General features: G+C 33.5%; 6 protein-coding genes across 10 annotated transcripts; 4 read left to right on the top strand and 2 right to left on the bottom strand.

The window, feature by feature from the left end:
- Positions 1-358: 358 nt before the first annotated feature.
- Positions 359-3,508, bottom strand: LOC114871762 (elongation factor G, mitochondrial). Its single transcript, XM_029178084.2, has 9 exons — positions 3,339-3,508; positions 3,088-3,243; positions 2,494-2,992; positions 2,143-2,404; positions 1,885-2,056; positions 1,527-1,817; positions 1,231-1,434; positions 832-1,143; positions 359-755 (listed from the first exon to the last, which is right to left on the bottom strand). The coding sequence occupies exons 1-9, from the start codon at positions 3,411-3,413 to the stop codon at positions 486-488; spliced, it is 2,241 nt and encodes a 746-aa protein (XP_029033917.2). The 5' UTR covers positions 3,414-3,508; the 3' UTR covers positions 359-485.
- A 1,298-nt stretch (positions 3,509-4,806) lies between these two features.
- LOC114871761 (bone morphogenetic protein receptor type-2) lies at positions 4,807-9,323 on the bottom strand. Of its 2 annotated transcripts, XM_046288348.1 has the most exons (12): positions 9,124-9,323; positions 8,757-9,047; positions 8,350-8,643; positions 8,160-8,262; positions 7,892-8,089; positions 7,572-7,808; positions 7,336-7,491; positions 7,070-7,252; positions 6,830-6,999; positions 6,357-6,753; positions 6,058-6,279; positions 4,807-5,972 (listed from the first exon to the last, which is right to left on the bottom strand). In XM_046288348.1, the coding sequence occupies exons 3-12, from the start codon at positions 8,527-8,529 to the stop codon at positions 4,942-4,944; spliced, it is 2,877 nt and encodes a 958-aa protein (XP_046144304.1). In that variant the 5' UTR covers positions 8,530-8,643; positions 8,757-9,047; positions 9,124-9,323; the 3' UTR covers positions 4,807-4,941. The 2 variants fall into 2 exon arrangements, with proteins under 2 accessions (XP_046144304.1, XP_029033916.1); XM_029178083.2 differs by lacking the exon at positions 8,757-9,047.
- Positions 9,324-9,615: 292 nt separating this feature from the next.
- Positions 9,616-13,807, top strand: LOC114871763 (PC4 and SFRS1-interacting protein). 3 transcript variants are annotated; one of them, XM_029178088.2, is made up of 12 exons: positions 9,616-9,854; positions 10,000-10,070; positions 10,152-10,309; positions 10,391-10,551; positions 10,835-11,042; positions 11,118-11,210; positions 11,379-11,712; positions 11,775-11,949; positions 12,025-12,078; positions 12,167-12,232; positions 12,350-12,482; positions 12,542-13,807. In XM_029178088.2, exons 1-12 carry the CDS (start codon positions 9,774-9,776, stop codon positions 12,682-12,684), a joined length of 1,677 nt encoding a protein of 558 aa, XP_029033921.1. In that variant the 5' UTR covers positions 9,616-9,773; the 3' UTR covers positions 12,685-13,807. The 3 variants fall into 3 exon arrangements, with proteins under 3 accessions (XP_029033921.1, XP_029033919.1, XP_029033920.1); XM_029178086.2 differs by having other exon boundaries at positions 11,364-11,712; XM_029178087.2 differs by having other exon boundaries at positions 9,618-9,854; positions 11,364-11,712; positions 12,557-13,807.
- A 541-nt stretch (positions 13,808-14,348) lies between these two features.
- On the top strand, positions 14,349-16,104 carry LOC114871797 (putative gustatory receptor 28b). 2 transcript variants are annotated; one of them, XM_046288547.1, is made up of 4 exons: positions 14,349-15,369; positions 15,503-15,571; positions 15,653-15,721; positions 15,778-16,104. In XM_046288547.1, the coding sequence occupies exons 1-4, from the start codon at positions 14,419-14,421 to the stop codon at positions 15,886-15,888; spliced, it is 1,200 nt and encodes a 399-aa protein (XP_046144503.1). In that variant the 5' UTR covers positions 14,349-14,418; the 3' UTR covers positions 15,889-16,104. The 2 variants fall into 2 exon arrangements, with proteins under 2 accessions (XP_046144503.1, XP_029034045.2); XM_029178212.2 differs by having other exon boundaries at positions 15,632-15,721.
- A 1,258-nt stretch (positions 16,105-17,362) lies between these two features.
- On the top strand, positions 17,363-19,063 carry LOC123987628 (putative gustatory receptor 28a). The gene is made up of 4 exons (XM_046288455.1): positions 17,363-17,815; positions 17,949-18,017; positions 18,099-18,167; positions 18,228-19,063. Exons 1-4 carry the CDS (start codon positions 17,363-17,365, stop codon positions 18,360-18,362), a joined length of 726 nt encoding a protein of 241 aa, XP_046144411.1. The 3' UTR covers positions 18,363-19,063.
- Positions 19,064-20,171: 1,108 nt separating this feature from the next.
- On the top strand, positions 20,172-20,752 carry LOC114871809. The gene is made up of 3 exons (XM_046288548.1): positions 20,172-20,359; positions 20,479-20,547; positions 20,629-20,752. Exons 1-3 carry the CDS (start codon positions 20,243-20,245, stop codon positions 20,704-20,706), a joined length of 264 nt encoding a protein of 87 aa, XP_046144504.1. The 5' UTR covers positions 20,172-20,242; the 3' UTR covers positions 20,707-20,752.
- Positions 20,753-20,829: the final 77 nt, after the last annotated feature.

Genomic DNA, 20,829 nt, shown 5'->3' with positions numbered 1-20,829 from the left:
CAACTTCGAGACACGCGTTCGATTTAAGGTTCGAGAATCGCAATCGCAATCGTAGTCGAAATTTGGAATTTATAGTAGTTGCTTCATAAGTAAATAAGTACTTATTATTACTTCTTACATGTTACTTTTAATTAATTTTTCGATTTAACACTGACGAGGCAAAGAACAACTTCGAGACACGCGTTCGATTTAAGGTTCGAGAATCGCAATCGCAATCGTAGTCGAAATTTGGAATTTATAGTAGTTGCTTCATAAGTAAATAAGTACTTATTATTACTTCTTGCATGTTACTTTTAATTAATTTTACGATTTAACACTGACGAGGCTTAGGAATTTTTCAATTTTAACATTATTCGTATATCGTATAAATTACTTTTTATTATATCTTACTTTTTACATTCGATCGTTTCACGTTCATCATCACATTCATTTCATACATCACGTAACGAGTCAAAATAATTCCTAAATTAGTAGTTTTAAAGTCATTAATTTTTCGACTTTTGCGCTACACTCTCCAGATTATTTGCTATTCGGTATTCCCTTACTATTTGTTCTTCTACTTCTGGTATACAAGGCGTGTAACGCGCATATTCCATGGTGAATTCTCCTTTTCCTTGAGTAGTAGATCTCAATTCACCTATGTAACCGAACATATTATTCAATGGAACTTCTGCCTTTAAAACAGACCATCCTTCATTGACGTCTGTATCGTTTACAAGACCATGTCGTTTAGTTAATTGGGCTACAACTACTCCCTATATAAAAAACGAAATTTAGATTAACGCAAGATACTATTTGCAGCACTATCGTGTACCCAGAATGTATTTTTACCTGATAATCTACTGGGACAGTTACTTCGACTAACATAACCGGTTCTAATAGATACCAAGGTGCATTATTGAACGCTTCCTTCATCACACCTTGCGCGGCTAAACAGAACGCAAGTTCCGAAGAATCAACACAATGATGCATACCATCAATTAGTCTGAACTTAACACCTGCCAATTTATGACCACTGTAGTACCCTTTTTCGCACATAGCTCTAAAGCCTCTTTCTACACCAGGAATATACTGTTTTGGAACATTTGTTCCCACCGTTTCGTCTTTGAATATAATTTCAGTATTCTGTTCAGGTGGCAAAGGCTGAAATATAATATATTTTCATATATATTAGATATTAGATATATTTAATAGAAGTTATTATATATCTTCGTTGAAGTAAATTTTTACCTCTAATACTCCAACAATTCGAGCATATTGCCCAGCTCCTCCTGTTTGCTTTTTATGAAGAAAATCAAATTCATAAGGCGAGTGTAATGTTTCGCGGAAAGAAACTTTTGGTTTTCCAAGAATCACAGGACAATTATATTCACGTTCAAGCCTCTGAGCATAAATTTCCAAGTGCAGCTCTCCCATTCCAGAAACTAGAGATTCCTAAAGCGTGTTACATCAAATTTTTTTCATATTATTTTCAAACATAACGTATATGTACATTGCATCTATATTTTTTAATTTATCAAATTTACCTTGTTATCTCTATCATAATAATGTCTGAATGTAGGATCTTCTTTGGTAAATCGTGCGATACCTTTCGCGAAACTGTCTCTCAATTTTGTATCCTTTACTTGAATGGACATTGATACCACAGGCTCGGGAACATAAATAGATTCCATTGACAACTCTACATTAGCATTGCTAACAAATGTATCACCCGATGCGCAATCGATACCAAACAAAGCGAAAATATCGCCGGCATAAACTTCTGTTACATCTTCCATTTGATTTGAGTGAAGTCTTACTAACTTCTGAACTCGAACCTGTAAAATATTACATTCGTACACACGTTTCACAACTTAAGTATACGTTTTCAACAATTAGACATACCTTTTTCCGTGTTCTCACGTTGTATAAATGTTCCCCTTTCTTCAACATTCCTTGATAACAACGGAAGTAGGTGAGCTGACCAAATCGGCCAGCTTCTAATTTAAATGCCAATCCAACAAATGGATATTGATTGCTTCTTTCAGAATTTAATAGGATATTAACAGTTTCATCTCTACAAATAACAAATTGATTATTTTCATCATTCAATCAACAATAAATAATTGGATTCAGAAACATAGAAATGTAATTAAAATTTACTCATTCTGTTTAAGAGCATAGTTTTCTACTTCTCCAGGATTTGGTAAATAGTCCACAACTCCGTCTAATAGCGGTTGGACACCTCTATTCTTTAAAGCAGTTCCAACGAATACTGGTGTAAAATTTCTACTTATGCACGTTCTTCTGATGGCATCTTTTATGTCTGTTTCAAGTACTTTTGCCTCGTTTAAATACATATCTCCAAGTTTCTCATCAACATTACTCAATTTCTCAATTAATTCTTGCCTTTTATCTTGTGCTTCTATATATGAAAATATAAATTTATGAGTCAACCAAAATGATACAATATTTATAATAATAAATAAAGCATCTGCATTTAATAAGTCATACCACTTCTCATATTTGCTGGAATTTCATCTTCTCTTACAATTTCACCAAAATTTCCTTCAAAATACAAAGCCTTTTGATAAATTAAATCTATTATTCCTTTATTATTACTTTCTAAGCCAATTGGCAACTGTACAAACGCAGCATTGTGTCTTAATTTTCCTTGCAATTGTTCCAAAGTTCTGCGATGATTAGCTCCCAACCTATCTAGTTTATTAATAAATGCTAAACAGGGTACTTTATACCTTTTCATTTGTCGATCTACAGTGATTGATTGTGATTGAACACCACCAACTGCACATAATACTAGTACAGCTCCATCTAAAACACGTAAAGCTCTTTCTACTTCTACAGTGAAGTCAACGTGACCAGGAGTGTCAATGATATTGATATTATGATCTTTCCACATGGTATAAGTTGCAGCAGATTGAATCGTAATGCCTCTTTGTCTTTCTAATTCCATACTATCCATTGTTGCTCCAACATTATCTTTACCTCTCACCTATTATGCGTTATAACAATAAAGCAGAAAAGCAACTATGTATTTAAATATTTTAAATAGTAGCACATTATATGTTCAGATCATATTTTGCTTACTTCGTGCATTTTCTCTATTCTTCCAGTATAATATAATATACGTTCTGTCAAGGTGGTTTTCCCAGAATCAATGTGAGCTGATATACCAATGTTTCGAATTTTTTCCAACCGTGTGTGTTCTGCATATTTGGAATGCGACGATGACTGTCGTAAATTCTATTTGTTTTAATAAATAACAAAGTATATTAATTACATGCATGTATTTTTAATAGTATAGATGAGGTTAAAATTAATAAGGCCAAAATTTTTACCTTCCAAATGTATGAACTTTGAGTCAACAGTGGACTTAACTTAATATTATGTTTTAAAGATATTATCATTGACATAATGACTATTTTTTTAACACACGTTATTAAATAAATATCATTTAATGGTTTAATGCGCGATTCACGAATTCAGTACATGCAGTACCATGGACATGATGAATGATGATGAACTATAACCATAACCACAATTTTTAATACTTATTTATTATATAGGATGTAAAAATTAAACAACAAATGATTTTAGAGAAAATGTTTATTATGTATCACGTAATTGTACAAGATGGGCCAATGATTATTAACACCATAATCATTTCAGAAAATTTGTACAAAAAAACGAATAACTACAAATTTTATTGGTAGATTCTTTTGCTAAAAATTTGTAAAATAAATGTTTATAAAAATTCATCTTTTTAATCTTGTATCATTCTTTAAATAATTTCTTATTTAGACCCCATCTTTGAAACAGTTGCTGCAAGCAAATTTTATTTAAAAATTTGTGTTGTACTTTATATGTAATTTCAGAAAAAATTAAGTGATAATAATTGGTTCACTTTGTATATTTCATTATTTTCTTCATATTAAGTTTATGATAATATTTATCTTAATATAAATAGAGCATATTATGAATATAAGAGTATTATAATTTTGATAAAATAAAACATAACAAGCTGATTTACTTCACACATTAAAATGTTTGTATGCTACAAATATTTACATTGAGCTTATGGGGCTGGAAAGTACAAGTATTATGTAACTTATAACAAATATGTTTAAGTTACTTTAATATTAATTATTGTATCCAATGCACACTTCTACATATCAATTAGAGTATACTTTGCCTTCCTATAAAACTTATTACATGTTCAAATATATTTAATTAGAACTTTAAATCAATCATTAAACCAGCTATTGTTTAAATAATTCTATAATTCCTCTCCCTATGCTCTAAAGCATGTAACTCAATTTTAATGGTATCTTTATTTAACTTATAGCAAGGGAACAAATTCTAATTACTAAAAACAAGTTTTCATGTTAAGAACAGATTTTTCAAATCTATGCTTTGATAAATGAATCAACATTGATTGTTTTTAAACAATTGCACATAATTCATCAAACCAGCAAAATTTAATTTAAATATTTGTAGATAATGTAAATCGCCGTGTACTATTAGATTTATCAAAATACATTTCTAATAAATTTTTGTTACTAACTTGAATGTATGAAACATTGACGCCAACACTGATATAACATTTACGAGTATTATTCTGTTTCATTATAATTTTTCGATACTTTAAGGTCCGAAGATTTTTTAAACACAAAAATGTGTTAACAAACATGAAATAATTAATACCAATTATTGAACACCCCGTTTTATATCTTAATAATATTGAGTATATTTTGTTTTTCTGTTTTTTAATGTTATTTCTCTTAATAATTGCATTTCTATAATGAATTTCTGTTAAGAGTATAAAATCTGTCTTTGTATTTTTCTTCTGTACATACGTATATATTGAAGCTGAAGTTATACTACAGCCATGTTTATGCTTATTTCTAAAAAGTTTTACAAATATATTAATATTAGATTCGATTAAAAGCAAGTAACGTTTTTGGTACTAAATTTATCTGGTGAATGTTTGTCATCGCTGTCTCCAAGATCCATACCAAGGGGTACTGAATTCCAAATAGTTTTATCATTTCTGTCATCTTCCTCACTTAAAATATTGCACATCATCCGATCATCGTAGAGGGAGAATCTAGCAGTTGATTGTCCACGGCCACGAACTTTTCTTACAGAAGGTGGCAAGTCTCCTGGTGTTTTTATTCTCATGTGAGGATCTTTTAATATATTCACATTAGACCCAACGTTAAAAACCTCGTTGAACTTGTCAATACTTTCCTGTCTACTGATATTCTTACTTTTCTCATTTTTTAAATTTACAAGAGGCAAGGTGGATGGTCTAGAATTTGCATTACTTTCATTATCAAAGTTCTGTTTTCCAATTTGTATAGCATTCTTATCGTTCTTGTCCAATGAAGAGGGAAAAGTAGGTGTCTTATTGATAATACCGTTTACATACTTTCCTCCTGGAGATATCGTTACGTTTGTTTCTACGGTTTTGATCTGCACGTTCTGTTTTGTTAGTAAATTAGATTTGGAATCTTCTCGATCTATTTGATACTTATTGTATGGATACATTTTTTTATTAACCAAAAGTTTCTTAAAGTTAGACCATCCAAACAACTTTTTCCTAGGACTTTCTTGAGGACAGATTTCATGCATATTCGTTTGCTTTCGTTTACCATACGATGATGTACCATCGTCCGAAATAACGTTTTGAACATACGGTATGGGTGTTGCCGGTCTTAATTGCGTTAATTGCGTTGTATGCTGACTCAAATAATCATGAGAAACGAGTCCTTGCGCTTCTGATACAATTCTGTATTGATCGTTGCATGCATGTTTCATAGATTTGTCAACAAGTACATTACCATTACATCCTAGATCTTCAAACGAATCTGACTGTAACATTAGATTTCTTTCCATACAGGGATTTCGACCTTGATAAGGTTGAAGTGTTTGAGTATGGTTATATATTGCTACTTCGTTTGAATTTTTAACTAAAATATAAAGGTACATTATATGTTAATTGAAACTTAATTGATATCCGAATCAATAACGCAACGACAATAATAAAGTACTTACAACTATGCTCGTGGACAATACTTTCAGAAGGTGATAGAGTTACTAAATTTTCAACAAAACCACCTTCGTTGCTTGAAGTGTCCTGCACCGTGTGCGATGTTTGTTGAACGACGTGAACATTATCGTGATGGGAAGATTCACTGTAAAGGCTGTTTGTAGTTGAAGGCACTAAAGTGCAATGGGAATTTACCATTGGACTTCCATCGGCAAAGTGCACAGTCACTAAAAATTTATAAATTATTTTCCTTCGAGATTGTAATAGTAGGTCGCCATGTTATTATTTGTACGAAGATATTTACCACGATGAGACTGTAACTCTGAAAGACGTTCTTCTATACATAAAGCAGTTAATCGAGCCTCTGCATCCGCGTCCCAACAGTCTTCCATAGTTTCTTTAATCAACCGTACCCCAGGTTTGTCTACTAAATTACCCTCTAGTAACGGCCTTGCTTTGTTACGAGAAACTAACACTTGCATCTGTTCAAAAGTGGGATGAAGACCGATTTCTTTCTCATATGGTTGTCTATATGGAGGTACTTCTGATCCTGGCATATAAATATCTGAACATCTTGAAACCAGTTCCCATAATACTAAACCCATCGCATAAACATCTATTTGTTTTAAAGAACTTTCACAATCTCGTAAATTCACAGCACCCTCCAATATTTCCGGTGCCATGTATCTTAAAGTGCCGACCTAATTTAATTAGTAAAATAATGCTGTAAATTATTTTGAAAATTAAACAATTTACACGATTGAATTATTGCCTTACATCATTAATTGATTTTAATTCAGCATGTTGCTCTTCACCATTCGAGTAGTATTTAGAACCGGATATTTGAACTGCCAATCCTAAATCACATATGCAGCAAGTACCATCAGCTTTGATTAATATATTTCTGGAATTGATATCTCTGTGTGCAATGCACGGCTTGAATTTATCTGGAAAATCCACGTATTCATTACAAAATTTTTTAAAAATATTCTACATTTTTTAATTTATTTTACTTACCACCTTTGTGTATGTCAGTATGTAAGTAAGCAAGTCCTTTTACCATAGACAGACCCATCTTGCAAAACGTACTCCAATCAATTATATGAGTTCTTAAGAAATCTGTTAAAGTACCACCTGGTGCAAAGCTAAGTACCAACAGGTATTCAACACTGCCTTCCATACTAACCCTCTCGTCTACACCTAAAGAATTATGATTGTCATTTAGTATTATATTTTAATAAATCATAAAACTAATTAACATATTAATTGTTATTAATATTAACCATAGTAACTTAATAGAGATGGGTGTTCCATAAAAGGAAGACAATAAGTATCTCGTTCATTTTGAAAATAATTACGATAATGAGAAGGAAATATTTTTACAGCAACATCTTGATCTCCCATACTACCTTGCCATACAGATCCATAACGTCCTTGTCCTGAAATATACAGGTATGGTAAACAATTAAAAATATTTACTTTTATTGTACATCCACAATGCAATCATTGAAGAACATACCTACAATTGCTGTAAGTTTCAAATGATCTACTGTATAAGTACCAGTTCTCAGGGCTGTACTATCGATAAACTGATCAGAATAGGGAAGTGGTTTCCCTAATCTTGCTAACATATTTGTATGGTATACACGATACACCATCAATACTACAATAGATATTACTAAAAACATGCATAGCAGAACACTTGTTATAATGAGGATCCATCTTCCAGAATCTGGTTGTTCCAAATATTCAGTTGCTGTAAAATTTTACATGCAAAATGTTATGAAACATTTGTATAATTAATATGAAATGTTTTTATATAACATTTATTGAATTTACTTGGTTGATTGTTTTCTGTAGAGGCAGAGCTCTGTAATTTGTTATCAGAATACAAAATATTGGTGCTATTAATATTAAGATTACAATAGTCTCCATGGCAACAACAGAACTTTGTGTTGTTTAATGCTTTAGTAGAGCGTTGGAAAGCAATACATTCTGAAGTTTCACATTTTTGTTCACCAGACTGTTTCCAACAACCTGTTAGACATTAAATATTGTAGCAATAAATACATAATAATTGATTAAGTAAAAAACAACATTAACATACCTTGAGATAAAATGATAATTTCTGTTCCATTTGCAGTCTTATCTTCTTGCCATAATGCATGACAGAAATTGGTACATTCTTCAAATTTAATATCATTATCCTTCTGTAAAAATATGATTATTTAATTCTTTCAATGATCAATTTATTTATAAATGGAAATTGTTTAATATACCATATATTGAAAACTTACTATGGTATGAACCACATTACTGTTGTTGGGTATATTTTCAGGTACACTAAGTGCATTTTGTTTTAAAGGAAGATTATCAATATTCTTCTTCCTGCTAGCACATATTCTAACAGCATTAATGGGTATTGAGTTTATCCCATATAGTAGTAAGATGAATGTAATTGATACAATGGCTTTCATTGTGCCCTAGCAGGCCTCTTGAACTCAAACACTTCAACAGAAGCGTTGGTCCTTAAGAAGTGGCATCTTTAGATATACTAACATATATTACTGCCATATGTGGGCTTTGTTCATCTGTTTATTATGCATAACACATATATAATTATAAAACATACATAATGATTTCTTATAAAACTGCTTAAATATTATCAAAATACGCAATTAATACATATACATGATATAAGTACCATTAAATACAGAGAAGTAAATACAGGATAAAATTTACTAATATACTAACAGCCACCAATTATGCTTTGTTAAGCGAAAAAATGATTTAAATAATGTAAATAACAATAAATTCAATAACTAGGTATATTCTTTATTGTCTATATATTTTTTGTACAAGATAAAAAACGATCTGAATTTAGACAGTACACAACAGCAATGACAACAAGATAGTTCCACATAATTACTGGAAAAAACTGAGATCCTTATAGTTATTATATACTGGAAATACGTATAAAGTACTTTAAACCATACTGCAAATAATGAAAAATCGTAAAATGAAAAGTTTCATAGAATATATTGTAAGCAAATTAAAAGAAACATACTCACACCTTAAGTAGTAAATTTGTCGAGTTTTGTGCTTGAGAATCTTGAAATAATAAATTTGACATCAATAGTAACATCGTACGTATTCGCAAAATAATATTAAGTTTCTTTAAAACAAATACCGTATCAACATTAAAATATCTGACAGACAAAACGATTCCACTCAATTGTAATTCCTTTACGTGTTCGCAAAGACTATATAAAATAACAAACGTTATCATGATCGGTATTGCCAACGTTATATGTTACGCAAATCGCCTCGGAATCAATTTTTATTATATGTAGAAGGAATTCCTTTTTTCTGATTGCTAATTTAAAGATACAACGAAGTGAATACTTATAGCGTACAAAATAATTTACGCGTGGGTGTTCATTACAATGAAAAATAACCAGCTGTACGTTTTATTTTATTATTAAAAGTTTTGAATCTACATAATTTTAAGTTCATGAGCGTTCGTAACCAAAGACTCGTGAATTGGCGCGCAGCGTCTTATTCTGCGTGTTTTCGATATTGTATCGTGCAAATGGTGGCTTTGATGATGTTTTGTTCGATGTTTCTTAAAGATTAATCGGTCATACTATCAGTTGCGCATAGTAAGTAGGAAGATAGCGTTTGTCGCTTGATCCTGTACTTGTAAAAACTTGCCGCCGACATGGTAAAGCTTCAGAAGAAGTTTTTCGCGGGTGACAAAGTATTTGCGAAAGTTCGAGGTTATCCACCGTGGCCAGCCAAAGTAAGCACAGTTGGAAATTTGATAAATATTTTTATCAGTTCTGCAAGATTTGTAGTAACGATCATTCATAATAACAACAATAATTTTTTACTTTCTTAAAATAAAAAATTGCATTGTAAGATGTTCTTCATTAATACCATTTTAGGTTGAAAAAGTGATTGATCCGAATTCGAAGAATTCAAAATACAGTGTTTATTTCTATGGCACAGGAGAAACGTGAGTAATATTAATCGATAAATTATAATTAAGTGAAAGGTTAATTTTAAATTTATCATAAATTTAAACATTTTATTGCAGTGCTGTATGTAAAGTGGAAGAACTGTATACGTACACAGAGAATAAAGCAAAATTTGGTAAACCCCTCAGAAGAAAGTATTTTCATGAAGGTTTGATACAATTAGAACAAGAGCTTAAAAATGATAGAAACAAAGCAGCAAATCTCAGTGATCTTAAAGGTAAACATAACGATCATTTACGTGGTATTTCATACGAGTATATAAGCACACTAATTTTTAATGTTTATTACATTAATGAAGAAGCTGGTATTGTGGATGGAACAAGAGCAGGTGATACTGGGACGAATATACCAACAGTTAGTGCTGCAGACAGTGATCTCGAATCTGGATCCCTAGTTATCGATGAAGAAGAGAAAAAGAAATCTATGAAAAGGAAAACCCTTTCTTCTGCCAATAACCCTGTAATATACTTATGTTTTGATATATATGTACATGCATAAGATATATGTGTATTTCTCTATGCAGATGTATAAGGTTTTATTAGGAGTTTTTGCTCACCACAACAATATTGTTGAAGGAGGCAATTATTGATTCGAGCACTCCGATAGTAATTTAGGAATTGCCGACAGACATTTTTAGAGGCTAAATAGTTTGTGCGATTATTCCTTACAACTGTATAAGCATATCATTGTAAAAACGTAATTTATTGTACATACATAAAATTAAAAGATTCCAAATAATTAGGATACACCTGAGGTAAAGAAACGGCGTGGAAAAGCAAAATCTTTATCCGCATCTACGAGCGACACTTCGAAACAGGACACTGGTGCTGACTCTCAAGGAGAGGATTCGCCAAAAGAAGTTGTTAGCCGTAGTGGACGGAAAATTAAACCTAAACGATTCGCTGATTTTTCAAGTTCAGAGGAAACAGATAACACTACAGAAAAGAATGGTATTACAAATAATATTACTCGAACGAAGGCTTGTATTCAATTTCTACTCATTATGTATTTCACTCGTGTTGCAGAACATGCAAGGGGTCGCCCTAAAGTTAAGATCGAAGATACCAGTGACCAAGCAACACCTAGTGCGGTTCATAAAAAGAGAGCTGCTTTGGAAAGTGAGTATCGAGGGGTAATTTATGTATAGCTCGACCGCTTAGTATTGAACCGTTTTAGGTGTCTACTTTTTCCCGCTGCCAGAATCCGTAATTAAGCGATCAAACTGTAGTTAAAATTATATTGTTAGGATTTAAGTATGATTTATTTCACAGAAAAAAATAATTTAGGTGAAGGACCCATATTGGAAGGTACCGTAGTATCCAGTACCACGTCCTCAGACACGGCGGGACGATTCCTATTGGCATTAACATTCGCTGGTGAATATGTTGGAATTAAGTTGGATATGGATAAGCCAAAGTCTTTCGAGAGTGATAAAGCTCGAGAACAATGGGAATGGTCTACAGCTAGAAATGCTATGAAACTGAAAGCACAATTGGAAAGTGGTGAAATTTTACCAGAACAAGTAAAAGATTGTTTAGATTTCAATATACACGTTCCAGACGAGGAAAAGCGATTGTTAGCGAAAGATGGAGCTCTTCATCGCAAGACAAATAAATTAAGGTAATAGGAAAAGAATTCATTCGATAAGATTGTACATTTTTCATTATGAATATTAATTCCAGATGGCTTCGTATAGAATCGCAACTTTTACAGTTGGATGCTCAAATTAAGTCCAATCTTGGATTGGATCGAGCAAATCCGGATAAGTGTTTGCAAGCAATGGATGACATGTTATCGCTACCAATAGATCCTTTGATGTTAAAAAAACATCCACATATCGTGGAAACCGTCAAAAGGGTAGGAAGCATGGATTGAGTTATTACTATTTATTATTTATTGATTATGATATATTTTTTCTGTTAATATTTCCAGTTGCGACGATATATTGGTAATTTAGCTGATTGGAAATTAAACGAGGAGGAGGAGGTATTATTTTTTATTGTCATTGGCGTGTACATATATGTAGCCTACAATTACGTTTTTATATCTGTTTTTTTTTTAATTATGTTTGCAGACTATTTTCAAACAAAAAGCAGAACAAATTAGACAAAAGGCTGAGCATATATACAACAAATTCAAGGTAATTACATTTCATTAATAGGTGTGTGATGTAAATATAATTTGGTACATATACACAAATCCATTTGTATAAAGCTGTATCGTTTATATATTTTTTTTTTCACTGAACAAAACGCAGGCTATGTTTACCATACCCGAAGGTCAATCGTTTTGGCAATCATTTTCGGACCAAGTGGTTCATTTCAAAGAATTGACGAAGGATATGCCAGAAGAAAAAGTATATTCCCTAATATCGGATCCTGCATGTCCAGGTAAATAGTGATTCATCACTGTAGCAGTTCGAATGCAATTTTAATCGCAATAATTTCAGAAAACAAAATTACAGATGCAGCCATATCAGAGGGTTCGCCTGCGGATGATAGCGGTAGTCAACCGGATACCGATGCAGCTATCGAAGCTAAATCAGAAGTGCCTACAAGGAGCGAGACTCCAAAAGAGTCAGAGGCCAAGTAACATAGTGATCTTTTGTATCTGACAATGTGAAAATCTTTATTTTCTTCTGTACTAATGTGGTACATTACACGATACGAGTGTCTTGAAGCTGAAGAAAACAAGAAAGAAAAACAACAATTCGCTTTTTCACACTTGGACAAATTCTGATGCTATATTTCATTCAATGGGACTTCTAATACATTTTCCTTGCAATACTTGTAACTAAGAAGCCCGTGATATAAACGATAAGTCTTCACTCTGTTGTCAGACATGTTAAGAAGGGAAAAAAAAATCAGTTAATTATAGAGCACTTAGAATTTAAACTAGATACCATAATTATTTCCTTTATTCTGTGTCACGTTTCTTTTACGGTCACCATTCCTTCCGCGTCGTTAGGCACCACCAAAACAGAAAGATAATTACGAACACCATATAAATGTCTTTGTTGTTTAACATAAAATTTGTCTACTTCATTAGTAACAGATACCAACTGTATATATTTATATATGTAAGTAAAAAAAAGAAAGGAAAACTGCAATACTCTATATACAAAGATCAAAGTTGCGATGTTGGGGTAGATACGATGAACGGCAAACTTTATTGTTTTGAAGCGGCGATTTCAAAACACTATTGGAATTTAATGGGCCGTTGTTTTGATTATAAATGTTTTCATCGCACTTTAAAGGCATAATTAGATTGAATTGATTCGAAAAGGAATTGTACAAATTAGAAATATAACAAACTTGGAATGAATTTCGGCTAAAAAATATTATTAGATTTGTCGATAGATTTTTATGTAATTTGAAGAGAGTATTGAGATTGGAAAACATGTCTTATATAAATCTGTTAGGATGAAAAGTCTTGAAGGTGAAGAATTGTCGCAGCATAACTTATAAATTACACTTTTATACGGGCAAAAAGAGTTAAAAACTAAACCGCATATTTATTTAGATTCCATATCTCTTCATGGTGTAAGGCACAATAATCGTCTACTTCTGTTAACCGATGCTTTTTTAAAGTCGGTCTACGCTTAAGTTAAGCACGACATGTACGACATAAACGATATAAATGTACTTTTGTAAACACTTGTCGCAGAAATAACACTGTAAAAGGTGATGTTGTTAATAAAAACAAATTGCAAATACTTTCTTTGTCCACTGACAAAGAAGCCTACTTGTGTTCTTTGTTTTCGTTTTGTTTCGTTTCGTTTCAACATGCCTTTAAAGTGCATTGAAAACAGAAAAATATATATAAATAATTTCTATTTTCTTTCTTTACTTCCTATACATTTTAGTTAATCAATGTCTTTTTAAGTAGTTACGATAAGACCTATCGTGCATCTTTCGAAGAAGAACAAGAAGAAAAGTATACGGTTAAATAACGATTTATGTTAACTATAAGGTTACTTTTAAGTGTCAATAAGTATAAATATTTTCAATAAAAAATTTACTACAGATTATTACAGAATCTTCAAAGCTTCCATCGGTTTATTTCAATATCAGGAATTTTTATTCGATTAACATTGAACGTTCACACAGTATTGCGTGCAAAGTCAACAGCGTTTCTGATGCAAATTAATATTTAATGAAGCTTTCCATATGCGATACAAAAGGAAGATTCCGATTGAAATTGTTGCATTCACTTTTTGTATCGTTAAGGGTAGAGTTGGTATATAGTTTGTTAAATTGTCATTAGCTTAAAAGTTTCATAGTCTCTCAACTTGGTTCTCTCTTCATTTAGTACCTACCTAACAATATGTGTCGTGCAATTGTATGCGTCTTATTTTTCTTCAAATTCATCGGTCTGGCGACATTCTCCGTGATCACTATCAATCGAAAGAAAAAGCATCAAAAGAGAACTTTATACTTCGTTTCGACCAAATTAGGAACATGTTACAATGTATCAATCGCCTGTTTGATCATCGCATCGAATTACTTCACAATACCGGTCATATATTACGAAGAATATCTGAACAAAACGATTGTAACTACAGCTATTGAAATTGCTGAAGGAATATTAGGCAGTGTAATTACATTCATAATTGTATTATGGTATTGCGTGAATCAATCGATCTTCGTAAAGTTTGGAAACAGTATGGTCGAAATCCTGGAGGAATTGTATCGGCTGCGAGAACCGGTGAATCGGAAACGAATCGTTTTTATTTTATTATCTATCTATTTATTCGAATTATTAATATTTCTTGCTCTTGTAATTAGCGATTATGTAGCATTTTATAGCCAACCAATCTCGTGGATAGGGACTATTGTTCCAATGGGTCTTGTGAGCTGGGTCTTCATTCAATATTACTCCGTCCTAATCGTGTTGCACTCAATGTACGCGAACTTAAACAAAATTATCCAAAATATTTATGTGTATAGAACCGGAGACGCGAATTGTTTGCATCGGTGCCGTCGTGTGTTTATTAACAGTACCGGGATTCAGTCTCTTCTGAACCTCCGATGCATTCACGCTCTCCTCTGCGATATTTCCGCACAAGTTTCGCAGTTTTACTCATTGCCCATTCTTCTGGGGACATTCCTCTTGTTCATCTCTTTGTTATACAATGTGTATTACTTTTTCGAACCGTTCATGGTCGATAATGTAATCATGAAAACGTCGATTGTACTAAATACCGTGGTTTGGGTAATCTTTCTTCTGTATCCGCTCGGATTGTTGACCACCAGAGTGACGAAACTGGAGAACGAGGTAAGAAGAATCGAAAAATTGCCAGGAAATTGTTTTCACGTTAGCTTATTTTGGAATTTATTTATCGGTCAAACAGAAAAGCACGTTAAATACCGAATAAAGTAAATCTGACTTCATGTAAATTTTGTTTCAGATCGAACGAACCGGGGGTATCGTGCACGCGTTGCTGAATTATGCGATCGACAGAGAAGCGAGAACCGAGGTAAACGTCTTTGATTATTTATTGTTATACTAATTGATAATTTTGTAAAATTTCTTCTAGCTCAAACTGTTTTCGCTTCAGTTGCTGCATCGGCAGATCAAGTTCACGGCCATTGGATACTTTGTTCTAGACAACACGCTTTTTCAATCGGTGAGCTAATCAATGATCATTGTTCTTGTTATTTTATTTCTTCTTTTTTTTCTTAGGTGCTCAGTACAATGACGACGTATTTGGTGATTCTAATTCAGTTTCAAATGGGTGGACCGGAACCGATCGACTGTAATTGCAATCACACGTGCAATTGTAATGAACATTAACATTTTAGCGAAGGAAAAATTTAACCGTGTGTTAAAAGAACAAAGAATGGAAATTCGTCTATGTTAGAAAGTGGTAAAGTGTACATACAGGGTGTTCGACAAAAGGTGGGAGATCTTTTTAGGGGTGATTCTAGGGATCAAAATAAGACGAAATAGCGTTTGCGTCTTTGTTTTCTCGTAATTATCGTTTTACAATTCGAGCAAAAAGCGCCTAAAACCGGCAACCCGCCTGACACCGACGACTGAACGTCAGATCAGCAGGGGTCGGTACAGTCATAACCAAGTATCGAATCCAAATGCTGCAATACCGAGGAACAAAATAGCACGAGGTAAATTTCTACTATTCAATGATTCTTGGTTATGACTGTACCGACCCCTGCTGACCGAACATTTAGTCATCGGTGCCAGGCAGGTTGCAGGTTATAGGCGCTTTTTCTCGTATTTTTAAACGGTAATTACTGGAAAACAAAGCCGCAAACGCCATTTCGTCATTCTTGATTTTCGTCTTATTATGATCCCTAGAATCTCCCATCTGTTGTCGAACACCCTGTATAAATCTTCTATTTTCTTTCTTTACTTCCTATACATTTTTAGTTGATCAATGTCTTTTTAAGTAGTTATTATAAGATTACTTTTTAATTGTCAAGAAGTATAAATATTTTGAATAAAAAATGTATTACAGATTATTACAGAATCTTCAAAGCCTCCATCGCTTTATTTCAATACCAGGATTTAATGTTCGATTAGCATTGAACGTTCACGCTGTGTTGCGTGCAAAGTCATCAGCACGCGATGTGATGCTTTCCATACGTGATACAAAAGGAAGGATTGAAAATATTGCATTCATTTTTGTATCGTTAACGGTAGAGTTGGTATATAATTTGTTACCCGAATGGCAACCAAATTGGAATGTCATCAGCTTAAAAGTTTCATAATCTCTCAACTTGTTTCTCTCTTCAATTAGTATCTACCTAAAAATATGTGTCGTGCAATTGTATTCGCCTTATTTTTCTTCAAATTCATCGGTCTGGCGACATTCTCCGTGATCACTATCAGTAGAAAGAAAAAGCTTAAAAAGAGAACTCTATTCGTTTCGAGCAAATTAGGAACATGTTACAACGTATCAATCGCCTGTTTCATCGTCGCATCGAATTACTTCACAATATCGATCTTATATTACGAAGATTACGCGAACGAAACGATTGTAGCTACAGTTATTGGAATTGCTCACGGAGTATTAGGCACTGTAATTACATTCATAATTTTATTATGTTATTGCGCGAATCAATCGATTTTCGTAAAGTTTGGAAACAGTTTGGTCGAAATCCTGGAGGAATTGGATCGGCTTCGAAAACCGGTGAATCGGAAACGAATCGTTTTTATTTTACTATCTATCTATTTATTCGAATTAGTATTACTTCTTGCTCTTGTAATTAGCGATTATGTAGCATATCATAGCCACCTAATCTCGTGGATGGCGACTATTGTTCCAATGAGTCTTGTGAGCTGGGTCTTCATTCAATATTACTCCGTGCTGATCGTGTTGCACGTAATGTATGCGAACTTAAACAAAATTATCCTAAATATTTACGTGCATAGAACCGATGCCGCGAATTGTTTGCATCGTAGCAGTCGTGTCTTTATTAACAGTACCGGGATTCAGTCTCTTTTGAACCTCCGATGCATTCACGCTCACCTCTGCGATATTTCTGCTCAAGTTTCGCAGTTTTACTCATTGCCCATTCTTCTGGGGACATTCCTCTTGTTGATCTCTTTGTCATACAGTGTGTACTACATTTTCCAACCGTTAATGGTCGATAATGTAATCATGGAAACGTCGATTGTACTAAATAACGTGATTTGGACAATCTTCCTTCTCTATCCGCTCGGATTGTTGACGACCAGAGTCACAAAACTGGAGAACGAGGTAAGAAGAATCGAAAAATTGCCAGGAAATTGTTTTCACGTTAGCTTATCTTGGAATTTATTTATCGGTCAAACAGAAAAGCACGTTAAATACCGAATAAAGTAAATCTGACTTCATGTAAATTTTGTTTCAGATCGAACGAACCAAAGGTATCGTGGACGGGTTGCTGAATTATGCGATCGATAGAGAAGCGAGAACTGAGGTAAACGTCTTTGATTATTTATCGTTAGACTAATTGTGAATTTTATAAAATTTCTTCTAGCTCAAACTGTTTTCGCTTCAGTTGCTGCATCGGCAGATCAAGTTCACGGCCATGGGATATTTCGTTCTAGACAACACGCTTTTTCAATCGGTGAGCTAATCGTTCATTATCGTTCTTATTATTTTATTTCCTATTCTTTTTTTTTCTTAGGTGCTCAGTACGACGACGACGTATCTGGTGATTCTAATTCAATTTCAAATGGGTGGACCGGAATCGATCGACTGTAATTGCAATCATACGTGCAATTGTAATAAACAAAAACATTTTAGCGAAGGAAAAATTTAACCTTCTGTTAAAAGAAGAAAGAATGAAAATTCGTCTATGTTAGGAAGTGGTAAAGTGTAGGTACATACATATAGGGTGTTCGACAACAGATGTGAGATTTTTTGAGAGTGATTCTCAAAATAAGACCAAAATCAAGAATGGCGAAATCACGTTTGCGGCTTTGATTTCTAGTAATTAACATTCAAAGATTCGAGTAAAAAGCGCCTAACACCTGCAACCTGCCTGGCACCGACGTCCGAACGTTAAGTCAGCAGGGGTCGGTACAGTCATAACTAAGAATCGAAGCCGAATGCTGCAGCACCCAGAAAATAATAGTACGAGGTAAATTTCTACTATTCAATGACTCTTGATTATGACTGCATTCACCCCTGCTGACCTAACGTTTAGACGTCGATGCTGGGCAGATTGCAGGTTTCAGGCGCTTTTTACTCGAATTGTTAAACGTTAATTACTGGAAAACGAAGTCGCAAAACGCTATTTCGCCTTATTTTGATCCCTAGAATCACCCATAGATAGATCTCCTACCTGTTGTCGAACATCCTATATAAATATTTTCTATTTTCTTTCTTTACTTCCTATACATTTTTAGTTGGTCAATGTCTTTTTAAGCAGTTACGATAAGATTTATCGTGCATCTTTCGAAGAAGAAGAAGAGAAGTGTACGGTTAAATAGCGATTTATGTGAACTATATAGTTATTTTTTAAGTGTCAAGAAGTATAAATATTTTGAATAAAAAATTTACTACAGATTATTACCGAATCCTGAAAGCTTCCATCGCTTTATTTTAATATCAGGATTTTTTAATCGATTAGCATTGAACGATCACGCAGTGCTGCGTGCAAAGTCAACAGCACGCGATGTGATGCTATCCATACGTGATACCAAAGGAAGGATTGAAATTATTGCATTCACTTTTTGTATCGTTAACGGTAGAGTTGTTATATACTTTGTTACACGGATGGCAACCAAATTAGAATGTCATCAGCTTAAAAGTTTCATAATATCTCAACTTGTTTCTCTCTTCATTTAGTATCTATCTAAAAATATGTGTCGTGCAATTGTATTCGCCTTATTTTACTTCAAATTCATCGGTCTGGCGACATTCTCCGTGATCACTATCAGTCGAAAGAAAAAGAATCAAAAAAGAACTCTATACTTCGTTTCTACCAAATTAGGAACATGTTACAACGTATCAATCGCCTGTTTGATCATCGTATCGAATTACTTCACAATACCGGTCTTATATTGCGAAGATTACGTGAGCGGAAGTATTGTAACCACAGTTATTGGAATTGTTGTAGCAGTATTAGGCAGTGTAATTACATTCATAATATTATTATGGTATTGCGTGAATCAATCGATTTTCGTAAAGTTTGGAAACAGTTTGGTCGAAATCCTGGAGGAATTGTATCGGCTCCGAGAACCGGTGAATCGTAAACGAATCGTTTTTATTTTATTATCTATCTATTTATTCGAATTACTAATATTTCTTGCTCTTCTAATTTGCGATTATGTAACATTTCATAGCCACCCAATCTCGTGGGTGGCGACTATTGGTCCGATGTGTTTTGTGAGCTGGGTCTTTATTCAATATTACTCCGTGCTGATCGTGTTGCACGTAATGTACGCGAACTTAAACAAAATTATCCAAAATATTTACGTGTATAGAACCGGGGACGCGAATTGTTTGCATCGGTGCCGTCGTGTGTTTATTAACAGTACCGGGATTCAGTCTCTTCTGAACATCCGATGCATTCACGCTCTCCTCTGCGATATTTCTGTTCAAGTTTCGCAGTTTTATTCATTGCCCATTCTTCTCGGGACTTCCTTCTTGTTCTTCAATTTATTATACGATGTGTATTTCTTTTTCGCGCCGTTAATGGTCGATAATGTAACGATGAATACGTCGCTTGTACTGAATAGCGTGATTTGGACAATCTTTACTCTGTATCCGCTCGGATTGTTGACCACCCTAGTGACGAAACTGGAGAACGAGGTAAGAAGAATCGAGAAATTGCCAGTTAGCTTATCTTTGAATTTATTTATTCGGTCAAACAGAAAAGCACGTTAAATACCGAATAAAGTAAATCTGATTTTAGGTAAATTTTGTTTCAGATCGGACGAACCGGTGGTATCGTGCATGCATTGCTGAATTATTCGATCGATAGAGAAGCGAGAACCGAGGTAAACGTCTTTAATTATTTATGTTTATACTAATTGGTAATTTCGTATAAATTCTTCTAGCTCAAACTGTTTTCGCTTCAGTTGCTGCATCGGCAGATCAAGTTCACGGCCATTGGATACTTTGTTCTAGACAACACCCTTTTTCAATCGGTGAGCTAATCAATAATTATCGATCTTGTTATTTTATTTCTTCTTTTTTTTTCTTAGGTGCTCAGTACGACGACGACGTATTTGGTGATTCTAATTCAGTTTCAAATGGGTGGACCGGAACCGATCGACTGT

Source organism: Osmia bicornis, chromosome 13 (genome assembly GCF_907164935.1).
Source record: "Osmia bicornis bicornis chromosome 13, iOsmBic2.1, whole genome shotgun sequence".
Lineage (NCBI taxonomy): Eukaryota > Metazoa > Arthropoda > Insecta > Hymenoptera > Megachilidae > Osmia > Osmia bicornis.
Note: the sequence above shows the minus strand (reverse complement) of the source record. Positions and strands in the feature narration are given on the sequence as shown.

Excerpts from the sequence above, each read along its gene's own strand:
- LOC114871761 (XM_046288348.1), bottom strand. The coding sequence starts at position 8,529 with ATGAAAGCCATTGTATCAATTACATTCATCTTACTACTATATGGGATA. Across the intron at positions 7,000-7,069 it reads TACTGACATACACAAAGGTG|ATAAATTCAAGCCGTGCATT; the intron begins GTAAGTAAAATA and ends TGGATTTTCCAG. Across the intron at positions 5,973-6,057 it reads TATTGTCCACGAGCATAGTT|TTAAAAATTCAAACGAAGTA; the intron begins GTAAGTACTTTA and ends TTTATATTTTAG.
- LOC114871797 (XM_029178212.2), top strand. The coding sequence starts at position 14,419 with ATGTGTCGTGCAATTGTATGCGTCTTATTTTTCTTCAAATTCATCGGT. Across the intron at positions 15,572-15,631 it reads ACAGAGAAGCGAGAACCGAG|CTCAAACTGTTTTCGCTTCA; the intron begins GTAAACGTCTTT and ends AATTTCTTCTAG. Across the intron at positions 15,722-15,777 it reads ACAACACGCTTTTTCAATCG|GTGCTCAGTACAATGACGAC; the intron begins GTGAGCTAATCA and ends TTTTTTTCTTAG.
- LOC123987628 (XM_046288455.1), top strand. The coding sequence starts at position 17,363 with ATGGCGACTATTGTTCCAATGAGTCTTGTGAGCTGGGTCTTCATTCAA. Across the intron at positions 17,816-17,948 it reads TCACAAAACTGGAGAACGAG|ATCGAACGAACCAAAGGTAT; the intron begins GTAAGAAGAATC and ends ATTTTGTTTCAG. Across the intron at positions 18,018-18,098 it reads ATAGAGAAGCGAGAACTGAG|TTGCTGCATCGGCAGATCAA; the intron begins GTAAACGTCTTT and ends TTTTCGCTTCAG.
- LOC114871762 (XM_029178084.2), bottom strand. The coding sequence starts at position 3,413 with ATGTCAATGATAATATCTTTAAAACATAATATTAAGTTAAGTCCACTG. Across the intron at positions 2,405-2,493 it reads TCCAGCAAATATGAGAAGTG|AAGCACAAGATAAAAGGCAA; the intron begins GTATGACTTATT and ends TTTCATATATAG. Across the intron at positions 1,144-1,230 it reads GAATTGTTGGAGTATTAGAG|CCTTTGCCACCTGAACAGAA; the intron begins GTAAAAATTTAC and ends ATTATATTTCAG.
- LOC114871763 (XM_029178086.2), top strand. The coding sequence starts at position 9,774 with ATGGTAAAGCTTCAGAAGAAGTTTTTCGCGGGTGACAAAGTATTTGCG. Across the intron at positions 10,552-10,834 it reads TTTCTTCTGCCAATAACCCT|GATACACCTGAGGTAAAGAA; the intron begins GTAATATACTTA and ends CCAAATAATTAG. Across the intron at positions 11,713-11,774 it reads CGCAAGACAAATAAATTAAG|ATGGCTTCGTATAGAATCGC; the intron begins GTAATAGGAAAA and ends TATTAATTCCAG.
- LOC114871809 (XM_046288548.1), top strand. The coding sequence starts at position 20,243 with ATGGTCGATAATGTAACGATGAATACGTCGCTTGTACTGAATAGCGTG. Across the intron at positions 20,360-20,478 it reads TGACGAAACTGGAGAACGAG|ATCGGACGAACCGGTGGTAT; the intron begins GTAAGAAGAATC and ends ATTTTGTTTCAG. Across the intron at positions 20,548-20,628 it reads ATAGAGAAGCGAGAACCGAG|TTGCTGCATCGGCAGATCAA; the intron begins GTAAACGTCTTT and ends TTTTCGCTTCAG.